The following is a 14,925-nucleotide window of genomic DNA, read 5'->3' as shown; positions in this document are numbered from 1 at the left end:
AGGCTCACATTACACAAAGTGCTTTGCAGCTTCGGTGATTCCTCCCTAAGCCAACTGAACTTGTTGATTCAAAAACTACCTCGCCGTCCTCGCTGGCAGCGACCTGACAGAAACTACAAAGCTTATTATGTTTGTCTGATTTCTCTGTGTTCTGTCACTGCTACCTTTTGCTGTGCTTATCCACTCTCAGGCGTTAACAACCTGCAATCAACACCCTGCATCCTCCAGTGCTCCGAGCCAGGGGGGTTTTTTTTCCACTATGAAAAACCCTTCCCTTGTCATTCTGCTGCCAGAGCAGAACCTTCTTTTGTTTTGTTCCCTTCTTTTTTTTTGGGAAATGATAACACGGGCAGAATGATTTCGCATTACACATATAAACCTCTTCACCTGTATAAGGAATACTGATGACAAGAGAATGAAACTCAGTGTTACAAAGGCCTTATAATTATCTTTTTTTCCAACAGAGCAGTTACTTTGTCCATGACATCCCCTGTACATGAAACTCTAATTCATCATGCCTCACTGCTGTGTCAATCAGAGTATAAATACTCTCCAGGATCTGATTTGAACAGATATTTATGCCCTCCTCATTTAAAACTTCTTTTGAAGACCCATTTCTGTAATGATATCTACAGAAGAAGAGCTATTCTGTGTGTTCTGTTTACCTTCTATTATACTTTATTGACTTAATTGAGTTCTCTGAGGAAAGATGTTCTATTGGAGCAGATTTCCCCTTAATAATTTAACGATTTAATGTTTCCAGATGTACTGTCCCATTGATTATCATTTTTCTCCCTCGCCACCACTTTTGTCAGGTCAAATCCTAAAAGTGTAACGTAAAAATTACTTGACCCAGAGAGAATCTCTGAGCCAGAGTGTCTGGAAAAGTCACATTTTCAGTACAGAGCTACACCATCCCAAATCTACTGCTGATAATATTTGAGCTAAGGACTCATTGAAGGGATTACATCTTATTCCTAGACCAATCATTCATACATGGATTTACTTATGTGCACACATATAGTTTTCTTTGAAAAAAATTAATATATATTGGTCTGCAGAGTACACTGTGTATTGAATTTATTCCTTGTAATACAAGTAAAATATCAAAGTACATGGAGCAATCTGTGTAGCTTCTCCTCTACTTATAGAGTTGTTTCTTTGTCTTCATACCTCTAAATGCAGAGAAATTGGCATTGACAATATAGACTTATTTGCTTCCTAAGGTTCTGTGTTTCCTTTGTACTTCTGAAGGTCACAGGGACTCAGCCAAACCTGAAACAGTCATTTTGATTCCCAATTTTTTCTTTTCACTACAATGTAATTATCTTATAGATTTTCATGTAGATTATTTGCTGTTTTTCTCTTCCTGTTGGATAAGTGTACAATAACTAAACTAACTTCGATTAGGTAACTGTCACCAATATTTAAAACTTAATGACACTTTCAAAATTACATAAGTAATCCAAGCATAAAAATTATTCTTTATGAATACCATTTCAGAACAGTGGCACCAAATCCCTATTGTACAATAGCCTGTGTCTCAGAAACATTAAACACAAACCATCATCACATTTTTCTTCTATGTAAGTTCTCTATTCCTTTAGTTATATACAGTGTCCTTTCTATATTTGGACCAAAGCATCTTTAGGAGATAGAAAATGGAATATTCAGCATTTAACCTCAGTATATTAAATTATCTTCTTAGCTAGCCATATGTAATCTTATATATTTTAGAAATCAGAATTTGTCCTTGTGTATTCAGCAGTAGCTTTGTGCCTGCCTCACACTTCCCCTCCAGACTTGCTGGTGCTATTTTAAAGATGATTCACTTTCAGAGGCCACCATCTCCAGAGGCTCAAGGCACTGTGATATAAAAGACCTGCTTGGATTTAAGCACACATTTAAATCCAGCATAAGTCTCTGTGCTTTGCAGTATCAAGAGAGTCTTAAAGATAAGCATATGCCTAAATATTATGCTGAACTGGGCTTAGAAACAAGGTCCATCCTCTGAAGGAGCAGAATAGTTCCAATAGCCCAGCACAGATTAATGATGCTGTGTGGGATTTAGCTTTGAATACAGCAGGAAGAGGAAAGTCTCCACTAATAAAAGGGAAAATCATGAATCAGCAAATGCTGGAGACTTTAATAAGCAAGAAAACACTTTAGCTCCTGCTGAGCCACAGGTTTCATCCTGTGCAGCATTTAGCTTTAATAAAATATAGGTTAACTGGCTGCATTCAGGAGAATGACAAGCTACCTTTCACATTATTTGTTTTTTAGTGAAGAGGAATGATGTCAATGTTCTGGGAGAAAGTCCACGATTTAACATTGCTAGAGTGAGATTGTTACAATATAATTTGAATGAGAAAAACTTACTTGAAGGCATTAGCATCTCCATGGACCTTATAGTTGTCTGCACTGATTCTGGAGATGACTCTTGTGACAGCAATGAGAATACCAATATTGACCTGGGGAAGATGAAGGAACAAGACTTGGTAAGGAAAGCAAGTTCTGACCGTGTCAGAGGTGCAGGCTGCCCGAGGAGGGGATTGTAAAAATGCAGCAGAAAACAGAAACTTGGTATTTATTTGGCAAAAAAATGTTTTCAGGGTTGGACTGTTATACTTTGCCCCTTGTCAGTGATTTCTTTCTCCCCACAGTGGGTAGTTCTCGCTTGTGTTCTCTTTCCTCCAGCAGTCCTTGGGAAAAGTTGGGATTGATACATTGCTGCACAGCCAAAGGAATGCTTGGGATCCCTGCTGTACAAATCAATACCTTAACAGCCTTCTGCCAGCTGACAAACCAGACAAGAATTTCACCAGCCAGGGCACGTGTCTTCATTCCCTTTGGTTTTGTGCCTGCCTGTGCACAGACTCCAGGGTGTACAACTCCCTTTTCTTACCAAAGTCTGCTCCCAATTGAAGCCCAAGACTATTTTACAACAGCGATGAGAAAAATATGTTAAGCCTGAACTCTGGTCTTCAAAGGCCCTGCTGTCTTTGATGTCGGGTCCAGCAGAAACATCAATAAAATGAAAAGAATTCCCAACAGAAAAGTAGGAAATCTTGAAAAGACTAACACTGAAAATGTCCAACAAAAGAAAGTTTGTGCTGGAGTCGCAGGTGAAGGAAGAAGGAAATCACTTAAAGGAAACGTGGCAAAGATTGTCTTGCTGTGCAAAGACCTTGGGTTTAAAGAATAAAGAAGAGTCAAGAATGTGAAGGTGAAAGACGTATTTCCCCCTCCCTGCCCAAATTTATACACCAGCTACAAAGCACCGAGTTAAGAGCAAAACTATCCTCAACTACAGAACAAAAAGAAAGAGAAGACTTCAAAAAAGTGCTGTTCCTCAGTTAAAACTCAATTATCATTTTCTATTTGACACAAATATTCTAATTCTGAGGATGAGAGCGTGAATTATAAATGTTTAAGTTTGATGCTAATGACTTCCTTGGTATTTTTCAAATCTTCTGACCACTCTTTTAATTTTAGATTTCTAAGGGCAGATCATCACCTGCTGTAAAGTCAGAGCATAGCTGTGATAATTCGTTTCTGCCACAGCTTTTGAGTCTGTCCAAAGAATACCTTGTGGAACCAACAGCTCTTCAATAACAAGAGTACTTGTTGTTCAATCAGCTTTACAGAGAGGAATAAGAGGTGAAATTCAATGGTCTTGGGATCATTTCCCCTATTCCCACCAAATCATATTTTGTAAATAACTTTTATGAGTCCTTTGAGGTGGTAATGAGTATTTTTGAGAAACCCATTTATCTGCTCTACTTGGAATCTTGCACATTCTCAGTCAAACTGGGCCTGAACCTTTAGATCTGGCCATGAAAACAGCACAAGACAAATTAGACAGATGGTTTTCTAACACACAAGTTCTTCAGTATTTATAACTGATTTTTAATTTTTTCATATAAAAGAAATTAAATATGAAATTCATTTCCTGGGTAATTTGGATGGTGTAAAGTGGATTTAAAAGGCCTTGAGCTTCTCCTCTGGTGCAGTCAGTGTGACTATACCTTTTCCAAGGTGCACTGGTAATATGTTTAAAAGATGAGAAGGGAATATTGTGATCTCACTGCTGATGTAGAAAAAGGTACTCAAGTCCTGAAATTCTATATTTAAATTTCCTGAACCACTTAAAAATTTTTGCTTAGGTATTTTGAGAAATTAAAATAATCTCATCCAGCCTAAATAAACAGATTAGCTACAAATGCCTGCCTTTGTTAATGCTTCAGTAAGTAAAGCATGGAGTTATTTCCACTACCCTTACAATGGGAACCAAAATACAGCCACTGAGTTGTTCTTCCAGTGATTTTTTTTTGGCATCTGACATAAATACTTTGCCAATGATTTGAACAGGAGAATGTTTAGTTGATGAAACACTCGTTATTCTTTAACCTATATTAGAATGTTCAAACTATGAGAATAAATATTTAGATGAGGCCACTGTATACAGTTCCTACCTCTTCCTTTCCTGAAAGGCCAGATAACCTGACAATGGCAGTTATTTTGCCTTAAAATTAGACTGGAACTTAGAATGGTTTTGCTTCCAGGTACTGGCCACACTCTACTTTAAAAAAAATATGACTGCTAACATTAGTGCTTGCTCACTAATTCACAGGACTCCTTTCAAGGCATCTTATCCAACCCCAGGCACTCAGAACTCCCTGCAGAGTCAGCAGGAGCTGCCAGTTCCCATTACTGGAGCCTTGATCCAAAGCCCACCGGAGCCCACGGAAAGGTCCCGATGACATCAGGGAGCTCTGGCTCGCTCTAGTGGCAGCTTCATCTGACCAAAAACTGTCAGATCAGGGAGAGACTTAAATGAGCAAAAAGAACCTCTTTCAAAATCTTTTCTCGTCAAAGTTTTGCCAGACCAGATGCAGTGAGACAAATTCTTTTCCCTCTCTTCGGTGGCTTTGCAGGGATTTCACCTCGATTTCCTCCAAGTCACATGAGATTTTTGTTTCTTCTTAAATACAGGGCAGAAATCCCATGTGTAAAGCCCTCTGATGTGGTGTGTTCCATGCTAGCCAAGAAAAGGCTTGGCAGTACAGAGGAACTGAAAAAAAAAAAAGCAACCCAACATATTGCCTTAATTAAATCCATTGACCAGCTTTCCTCTAAAACCACAAACTATTTTGGGCTCCACTTCAGTTTCGGGCAATAGTACAGGGAGTTTAAGTGACTCTTCCAGTTGAGGTTTAACTTCCTCTCTGATGGTGTGAGTGAATTTGATCCTTACCATGACATCACTGGTCACACACCAACACTGCAGCCCATTGCTGGGGCACATCAGAAACCATTCCTGGGCAATCAGCATTCCCAAACACAGCCAGTCGATTGAGTTAGATGGACGTTAAAATTTGGGAGAGTGATTTTGGAAAGCCTGATGCTACTTTTAGCTATCCCAGAGCAACTGCAGATGGAATAGGCTAAACTGAGTTATTTTGCAAATTAATTTGGGTTAATGTGTGTAGTATCACACCAGTTAGAGCTGAATATCAGAGCAAAGCTTTGAGGTTGGGAAGGAAATACAGAAGAAAACAGATAAAGGAGCCCGACTTTTACGCTTTCCTAATATTAATCCATAATACTGAATCTGTGCCCTTGTTCAAAAAAAAATCTTGCATGCTTTCCTGTTGGTTAAGTAAGAAGAACTTTAATTTTAACATAATGAAGGAATTTAATCTTAGAGGAATAAAAGTGTTCATAGCTGAGTGCTAATAAGAAAAAATGAGAAGCATAGCAGATGTGGTCTAATCCACCACAGCATTTAAGTAGGTACTTGATTTCAATGAGACTGAGGAATCCTACTGTCTCAGGGCCTTTAAACACTATGGGTTCAGTTCTACCACCTTTTCCCATGATAAGTGATGCTTAATAAGGGACACAAGTTGTCACTTTTCAATCCGTGCGAGTTGGACTCACAGTCTGACTGCAGAGTGAGACACTGTCCATCACAAGGAAATTATCCTAATTCTGCACTGGTAAATAAAGGTGGGAATAAATACCATAAGGAACTTACTACATCTTTTATGATCAGGTATAGGGGAGATAATACTATTTTATATATTGAGTATTCATGGGCAAGTACCGGCTGAAGACAGTGATGGCAATCTCAGCCCAGGACCCGAGTTCCACAGGATCCCATCTGAAGACAGTTGTCACAAAGCCGATGTCCCCACAGCACAGAACTCTTAGCAATATGGCAATGAAATTCATTTAGCTCCATAAAAATGCTGTTTTTACGAGTGACTTGTAAAAAATACACCAGGAAAATTACTACTTACAGGGAAATCAACAGAAAGGACTTGTCACTACAGCCCTGTGTCTCCCCCTGCAGTGGATTGTTCAGTCTGCAGCTCACCCACTGCTCCAGGAACACAGATGCTTTCCACAGAATTTCCTTAATTCTGCCATGTCTATGGAAACACACCAAGGCAGCAGATGGCTGATAACAAGCAAAGCCTTCTGCCAGAAGTTCTGATGTTTTGTATCAAAAATTCAGGTGCTTTGTCAAGTGGATTTTTTTTTCCACATGTCCCAGGCCAATTTTGGCTGAGTTTAGTTTGGTTTGCAAACTAATTGCAAGAATTTTTTTGTGAAGCTGCCTGAAGAAGATGATATAGAGGCTTGTGTGTTGTGGTTTGGAGGGTGGGGGAGAGCGACCTTTAAGATGTAGGTAGAAGCCAAAAAACCTACATATAGAAAGAACTATTTCCTTCATCACATCCCTCGACTAAACCTCAAGGAAAGAGCATGTTGGGTATGGGAATCCATATAGGGTTGGGAGGTTCTGTGAATTACTGCCTAGAAAAGTATGTGTGAGTGTTTTTTCCCAGTCACACTCCCTACACATCACTCTGTGTTAAGGCTCCATGATGTCTGTGTTGCCTGTGAGGCTGTGGCAGGACAAAAGTGAACTGTGTCTGCCTTGTCTCTAGGGAGTGGGAGTTAAAAAGAGCAGTCCCCCTGTTTTCCTCACAGCATAATCCTTTTTCTTGGCAGAGAGAAACTGTGGATGGAACCAGTCAAAACCTGCTTTTTGAGGAGTATTTTCGGAGTTAAACACCAGTTCATGCAACTGGTGGCTCATTTGTTATTTAAAGAGCACAGGCACACACGCACACAAAATACTGTTTAGCCTTGTTATTTCCCTATAGGCACTAACACATTTTTCAGCTGGAATATTCAATGCCCAGAGAGGGTAATTTGTCAGCCAGCTTGCTGCTATTTTGGGCAGACCTGGGTTTAGACTTATTTAACAAATTGCTCTACGTGAATCAACCTTGTGAGCTCACTCTTTCTCTTTCTGAAAATATTTGTATTCCTACAAGAATATAATTAGAGCTGCACAAATGTTATATATCATAAGTTAGAGCCAGACAGCTAAACTCTTACTTTCACTGGCAAGCACCTCTGCATGCAGATTGTTGAAGGCTGTGCTTGCTCAGGTGAGCTGGTGTGTTTTGGTTAACACCATCTTTGGACAGCAGCTTGGAAAGATTTGGTGTTATTGGCTGCGCCTCATTTCCTCCTTTGATGCTGAACAATGACCAAAAAGCAAGTGCTAATGTGGGCAGGAGACATATGAATATTAGATTATTTTAATTGCTCTCCAATCATCAATATCTACATATCTCTGAATATAAACTCACATACAGAAGGTTCACGGGACAAGTCAACAAGGAATTAAAATTTGTTGAAACAAAACCCACAGCTGTTTAGCCAGCTCTAACCTAGTGATCAACATTTCTTATTTACATGTATATGCTCTCACTGAGGTAAAAGAAATTCTACCCTTACTGTTTAGGGACTTTCAGGTGTTGCCATTAATAATTTGATTAAAATGCTAACACGAGACAGTTTCTGTCACATCAATATGGCAACCATTTGCATTGGTTTTTTAATATATGTTTATATAACCTAGTTTTTCAGAGGCTGTATCGTGGGTGGAAGGTGCTGGGCTGGGCTGCCTGGAAGAGATGCTGATTTCACTGTCTCCCAGGCAAATGTTAGGATGGCCACTCACCCACAGCATAAAATCCCCTGTGATGGTAAAGGTCAGCCAAGGAGCCATCTCCTGCTTGCCAAATAGTTACAGAGATATACAATGGCAGACACTAGTTATATTTATTTGTTTGTTTGTTTATTTGTTTGTCCTTCCTTCCTTTGGCTTGTGAGCAGGATTTCTGGGGGGGTTTTATGTGAGACGAACTCTGGGATGTTTCTTTATGTTTTTTTTTTTTTTAAAAGGTCCATGCCTGTTAAACCTAAGTAGAGCTTTAAAGCCAACCTGATTTCACTAATCAGTGAGTCTATTCCATCTTCATACTTTCGCTCTGACATTATAACCTTTATCAAAAATTGCAGATGATCTGATCAATAAAAGTATTAGAAACAGTGGTGAAGAGGTGCTAATTACCCACTCAGTCCCTACAAACACCCCTGACTCCTTAAATAGTCACAGTGGTTAAGCTGCAGCTCACTGTAGTTGGCTGTGTGAGCAAAATTAAACTGCTGCAGAGCATTTGTGGTGCAGCATCGGAGCCCTGAACCTGCCCCCTTCCCCTGGAAGGACGCTGCTCATTAGAGCTGGCAGAGGTGTTTGTGGCAGCCACCTGAACCCTGCAACCTCACTTTAACAGCCCTGCCTTGATCAGCCAGACACTCTGCCCTACCTGACACCACAGATCAGAGGAACAGAACAAATTCCTTAGCGCTGGAAGGAGACAGATGTGGAGGCAGCTTTTTACCGTCCCCAGAGCCCACCCAAGCGGTGACAGCTCTTGTTGCTGTTCTAACCCACTCCTGCAAACTCTGCTGGTGACCATCTTCACTGGGGACACTCACAAAAGCTTCAAACACCAGTGGGATGGAGTCAGGCTTTTACTGGTGTATATGGAACACAAACCACAGAGTTTGTTCTTTTGGGGGTTCTTTCTTTTCTTTTGGGTTCTTTCTGAGAACTGTTGAAACTCCCAAGATTACTTGGTCCTACACAATTATTAATGACACCAGCAGGGCTGCTCCAGTATTTTAGGTCCTATCTTTGCAATAGTGAAATTACCAGTGTGAGAATTCATATACATAAACCAATACAGTGCAAAAAAACTGGAGGAGGAACCAAGTAGTTCTGGAACATTCACGACTGCTCTTTCACTGGGCTGGCACAAGGATTGACCCCAGGCCTTCAGCCAGTTCTGCTGACACAGAAATGCAACAAGAAAACAGCAGCTGCTGTGGTTTTACCTACCAGAATGACAAACATCGCCGGCACCACAAAAGCCCAGATTGCTCCATTCTCCAGTGAAAGCCAGCAGCTGCAGGGAGAAATCAGAACGATTTCAGACGAAGCACACAGTCATTTAATTAGTAATGTTCTTAATTTAAAAGAGCAATTCAAAGGGAGTGCAAAAAGACCGGTGAATTTTAAAAGCAAGAGACGTGAGAGCGCCCCAGGAAGAAGCTCCTTTCCTCCTCACACTCAGGGAATCCAAGGCAGGATCTCATTTGGATTTGTGTCTTGCAAAGAGTCAGTGACAGCTCTGCCCCAGCCCACTTTCAAACAGCATCAGGGGTGGAAAGATGGGAAGAAAGGAAACGTTTTATTTGCTCTTTGTTGCTCTTGTATCCTCAGTCACAGGCAGTGATTTCAGTGCTGGAGCACTGTCACTTCAGCCAGGGACAAATTGAAGCCTTCCCTGCCTTGCCTGGCTGGTGCTGGGGAAAGGGGCTGCTCAACACCCTCTCAGCTTCATGGGCGCTTCTTCCAGCCCTGATGAGATAAGCCAGGGTACCACACGCAAAATAACAATCTTTGCTCCAAAGCTTCTGCTTACATTATGGTAGGATTAAATCCTATCCTGGTCTTTCAGTTAAATTCACTCTTCTTTTCCTAAATTAGAATGGAACTTAATTTTCCAAGTGTTGGACATGATCCATTCTAGATCTTGAGATGTGAAGGAAAAGTCACATTATTTTAACCACTTTCCCCCAAGTAAGTATGTTTTTGTTCCAGAACTGCAGTTTTCTTCAGAAGACTGAATATCTTTAATCAGAGATTACCCTGAGCAGGGGGCGAGCAGGGAGCTCACTGAGGAGGCCTCGTGCCTCTGCAGTGAAAGATAAAACAGGCAAAAACATCTCAGGAGCTTTTTGTGCATCATCTCAGCAGTGAAAAGCAAACCTGAGGCTTCTATGTCTAAGAAAATCCCAGAATATGTCTAAGAATAGGAACGAGTCGTGCTTTTGCAAGTTGTCTCCCCTGCTCCTCAGGAGGATCTTGCAGCTCCACAGCCCCGTTAACACATCTGCGAGTTTCCTCCACATCAGATTTTCCATCCTTTTTGCACCTGGAGTGGGGACATTTTCATACTCACTTGCCACTTTCTCCATAGCTGTCTAGGGATGATGTTGCAGAAATGACACAAATCACCAGTGGGCAGCCTGCAGAAAGGCAGAGGCAGTGGCAATATTAGGAACAAAAGCACCGTCTTCCAGTAAACCCAGCGAGTTCTGCTAAATTTTGGATGAACAGAACAGCTCAGAGTCATTTTCAAATTAAGTCTAACTTGACATCCTCCTGCAGCTGTGTAATCCAACTTGTTTTAATCAACTGATGTCGGAAAACCAAAATGGCTTTTCAATAAAGCACTAGTTTAACAGTTAAACTGAATTAGTGCAAATTTCCTTGACAATCACAGTCCTCTTTCAGCCTGGTTTTTGTTGGTGTAATTTCTGCCTCTTGCTACTCAAGCAGTGCTACCATGTGATTGTCTGGTAATTCCTGTATGATTTAATAAAATGTGAAGGGTTCAGCTTTTATCAACTTAAGGAATTTAATAACCACATCCCAGACAGAGTATTAGACATGATAGCCTAAAGTTGCAATTTTTCTGTTTAATTCTTCAGGTTTTCTGCATGAGGGTTTTACAAAATTCTCTGACAAGCAATTTCTGCTTAATTTTAATACTATCATCCTCACAAATTCTATAAAGTTTTCCTGTACTGACAGACCTATAATTTTTGGAAGAAGTATTTTCAGTCTTTAATGATTGCAGCTAGAAGCACATTTATAAATATTTATATATTTATATGTATATGTATTTATACAATGAAATACTCAGTAGTTAAGGAGCATCATCTACAGGCACTGTTTAAGTCTTAGACTTTGAAATCCATCCTGTAGGATGGAGTTTAATGTCCCATGAGCTACATTCTGCTTTCTCATGCTTGTCCTAATCAGGAATAATATCTTAAATGTAATACTCGTGTAAGATCCAGTCAAAGGTAAGATTTTAGTTTACTGTCTCACTTGTCTATTTAAGAAGGGAAATTCCTACACAGAGCTGAAGAAAATCAGGAATAATTATATTCACCAGAGCAATTAAGCCCAGATAATCAATATGCCATGGATATGTGAGCTGCCTGGACTAAAGGTCCCACAGGTATGTGTTCACATTCCCAAGCACATCTTTGATTGCAGAGTAGCTATTGAATATAGATATTGTTTGCTGATGCAAGTTGTCTTCCCACAGAAGGGACTTTGTCACTGAAGCAAAAATACCTGTACCTGATTAATTCTTCTTTATATTTCTAGTCCATCACTTTTTTTTCACCCAGTCAAATGCTGGATATTCAAAGGATTTAGCATAACTCTTTATCAATTTTAAATGACAGTGAAGAAGAAAATTAAATAGAGTTCCTTTGGAAGATAATAAAACTTATGCAGATGAAACATAGAGCAGTCACCAGCATTAGAAGAGCTGTTAAGTCAGTGAGAATAAAATGGTCTGCAGCCTGTAGTGCTCTGTTTGCCTTTTCATTGCATTAACAAGACACTAAATGGATAATGGCAATGGAGGAAGAAGCAAGATTTTGTTACAGTAAAATAAGAGTATTTTTCCTTTAAGGAACAACTATTCAATTAACTCCATAAAGGCTGAAAAAAAATATATATTTTTATCCTAAGATGATTGTAAGATTTTATCTGGATTGAAGAATTCATGTGGATTATACATTATGCACAAAAATAAGTGTGTTTGCTTAATTTTTTTCAGCAGTAATTACATAGGAGCTGTGAAGTTTAGTCTGCACCCATAACATATCTCTTCCAACCCACACCATTCTATGTTTCTGAGGCACTACTGACAAATAAAATGGAAAATGCCTGTAAGCTTGGATGCTGTATTTTGAAAGTTTCTGTGTCTTCTCTATAAGGACAAAAAAACCCCCTAAAATCAAACTAGCAGGCTATAGAAACTCTGTGGCAGACAATTTAAAGCAATTTTAGGACATTAATTCTAAAAGGCTAAATATGTCATCTGCTGAGAAAGATGAAGCATTAGACACAAGTGAAAGTATATTTCCTTCCAATGATGAAAAGATCTATTTTGCTTGATGGGAAAAAGTATATTCTCCCATTTATATCGTAGGAGTTCATTTTCTATGATTTTCTTCTGCTGTGTTATGTCATATCTAGGCAGAAGTCTGGGACTGCATCAACTAACAGCAAATAAAGAAATTTACTTCTTTTGACAGCTCAGAACAAAGTCTTCAATCTGTGACAGTCTCTAAAGGAGAGGAAATTGGCTGAAATAGGAAAACATGCTAAGGCCAAAGTGCCACAGCAGAATCTCCAGTGTCACAAACTCTACCATCAGCACCCCAAAAACGGTGGGAGGGAAAAGCTTTGCTACAACAATCTCTGTGTGTTGTCCTGAATCATCAAGGCAAAAAAAGAAGGGTATTTTTTTTTTTACCCAGTCGATGTCAAGGTAGTTTTAATGGTAGGATACCATCACCTTCCTCAAATTGCCTTTTTTTTTAAAAATTCCTGGCAACTGCAGGCTTTGAGTTAATTCCAGCACCCTTGGGACTAAAGGTAACTCATGGGAACTTCCATCAGCTCTGCACATTTGGTGTCCTGTCCCTCCCATTACCACCGAACTCATTTTACAGCAAAAGCACCTCTCAGATCCCTCAATAGATGTTGGGAGGTTGGTGGAGAATTCCTTGTCCCTCTCTCCTCACCGTGGCCTCAAGCCAATGATTTGTCATTAGCAGGGACTTTGCAAACATTTAAACACATGCTCAGCCCAGTGTTTCTGCTTAGACAAGAATGATGGCCCTGGGTTTTTAAATTCAGGAGGAGAGTTGTCTTTATTCCAGGAATTGTGAGTTTCCAAAAGCCAAACATATTCACACTTCAGTTGAAAGTACAGAACCAATAAATGAACTGTCTGTTTTGACTAACATGAGATGAGACATCCTTGTCTTCAAATTCTTACAATCATCTTAGGTCAGTATAACAACTGGGTAAGCTAAAGTATAAAAAAATGGTGCAGTGAGACCTCCCTCCCACAGTCCTGCTCTTAATTTGGTAATTCAGGGTCTGATTTGGCCTTGAGGTGTCGTGGAATTCGCTGCAGTGGAATTAGGTTTAAGGACTATGCATTTAAAGTCTAATTACAGTCAGAAAAATTATGCATTTTCTTATCCAACAGACCTACTCTCAGAAGGCAAACTGTGATCTTAAGATGACAATTTCAAATATGCTTCTGCATATAATCTGATCCTGTAGTGAGGAGACTTAAAGTAAGCAGCTACTAAATGCTTACCCCATCCAACTCCATAATAGTATAAGTGCTTGCTTTCTTCTGACCCAAATACTTTGATCACCATACTGTAGAGATGAAATCCTTCCACCAGCATCCAGGCAAAAGCACTCAGGAAGAAAAAATGAAGGAGAATGGCCAAAATCTTGCAAGGCACCTAAATTAAGAATAGAAATTAATGCATTACTTCTTTGTGATACAGTCACATTGGGTTTCCAATTATTTAATTTCTATATACATTTACGTCCTAAATCACTGAAGTAAAAGTCTTTATAAAAAAGTCAATTTCATTTTTCTACAGTGTTTTCAGACAGTTTCAAATCCTCTTATCTTTAAAAAAAACCAGAAAAAAACCCAAACAACATTGACAAACACGATGTGGAACTCCAAATGAGGTATTTATTTCTAACAGCAGGAGCAATACCCCTACTACAGTCTACAAAATACTTAAGAATTCAAAACTGAAGTGTCTACATCCAGCTCCTGAGCCTGTAGCAAGTACAGGAGTCAAAGAAGTGGAGTAACTTCTATGCCTGTGCTGGCATTTTATTCTTTTTGTTGATGATTTGGGACTTTGTACACTAATGAAAATTAAAATGCTGGGACTCGATAGTACAATGAAAATTGATGCTTTTCTGTACGTTTTCACTTTTACTCAGCTGGTTCTGTGCTAATGCAAAGACATTCTAATGCAAATCCAATGTGACTACATGTATTCAAAAGCAATAAATTTGGGGTTAATTCATGTAAGTGAGGTCTGTATGTGGTTTAGTACTTCGCAAAGTTCAGGGACATATTATTAAACCAGATTAGCTTATTGACAAAAACGGTAAAAGCCTTTCCAGTTAGTTTTATCATAAGGCTATAAAATCCATTTTAATGCCTTTTGATTTCCACCAGAAGATTAAGCCACAAAAATATAAACGCAACATAAACCTGACTTACAAGCTAGTTCTGTCAAATGGATTCTTTCCAAGGTTTGAGTAGCCAAACAATATGAATCACAAAACAGCAGAGAAATAAAACACAGTGAAGTACCAGGAGGCTGATCTGTGTGTAATTCTGTATAATACTTAGTTGCAGATTTGTACATAAAATCCATAGCAAAGTTGCTACTCGTTCTGGTTTTGTGCCTTAATGATGGCTTAGAAGTTACTCTTAAATGACAAAATTGCCTTCTTGAAAAAGCATTGAAAAGCTGAGCCTTCATGTACTAAACCCAAGCATGTCTCCCCTGCTGTATCATAGGATGCACTCTGCTTTTAGCACAATACTTGTAAAAAGGCAGATC

General features: G+C 39.4%; 1 protein-coding gene across 1 annotated transcript in view; it reads right to left on the bottom strand.

Annotated features, from left to right (window-relative positions):
• The window catches only part of ADGRD1 (adhesion G protein-coupled receptor D1), a 140,756-nt gene that overhangs the window by 23,360 nt on the left and 102,471 nt on the right, over positions 1 to 14,925 (bottom strand). The window contains exons 18-21 of the mRNA XM_032706168.1: positions 13,638 to 13,791; positions 10,398 to 10,464; positions 9,272 to 9,338; positions 2,380 to 2,471 (exon numbers count right to left, since the gene is read on the bottom strand). Of these exons, the coding sequence (XP_032562059.1) occupies positions 2,380 to 2,471; positions 9,272 to 9,338; positions 10,398 to 10,464; positions 13,638 to 13,791 (380 nt within the window). The remainder of the gene's footprint in view (positions 1 to 2,379; positions 2,472 to 9,271; positions 9,339 to 10,397; positions 10,465 to 13,637; positions 13,792 to 14,925) is intronic.

The sequence above is a fragment of the Chiroxiphia lanceolata genome, chromosome 18 (genome assembly GCF_009829145.1).
Source record: "Chiroxiphia lanceolata isolate bChiLan1 chromosome 18, bChiLan1.pri, whole genome shotgun sequence".
In the NCBI taxonomy this organism is placed as follows: Eukaryota; Metazoa; Chordata; class Aves; order Passeriformes; family Pipridae; genus Chiroxiphia; species Chiroxiphia lanceolata.
This window is presented reverse-complemented; position numbering and strand designations above follow the sequence as displayed.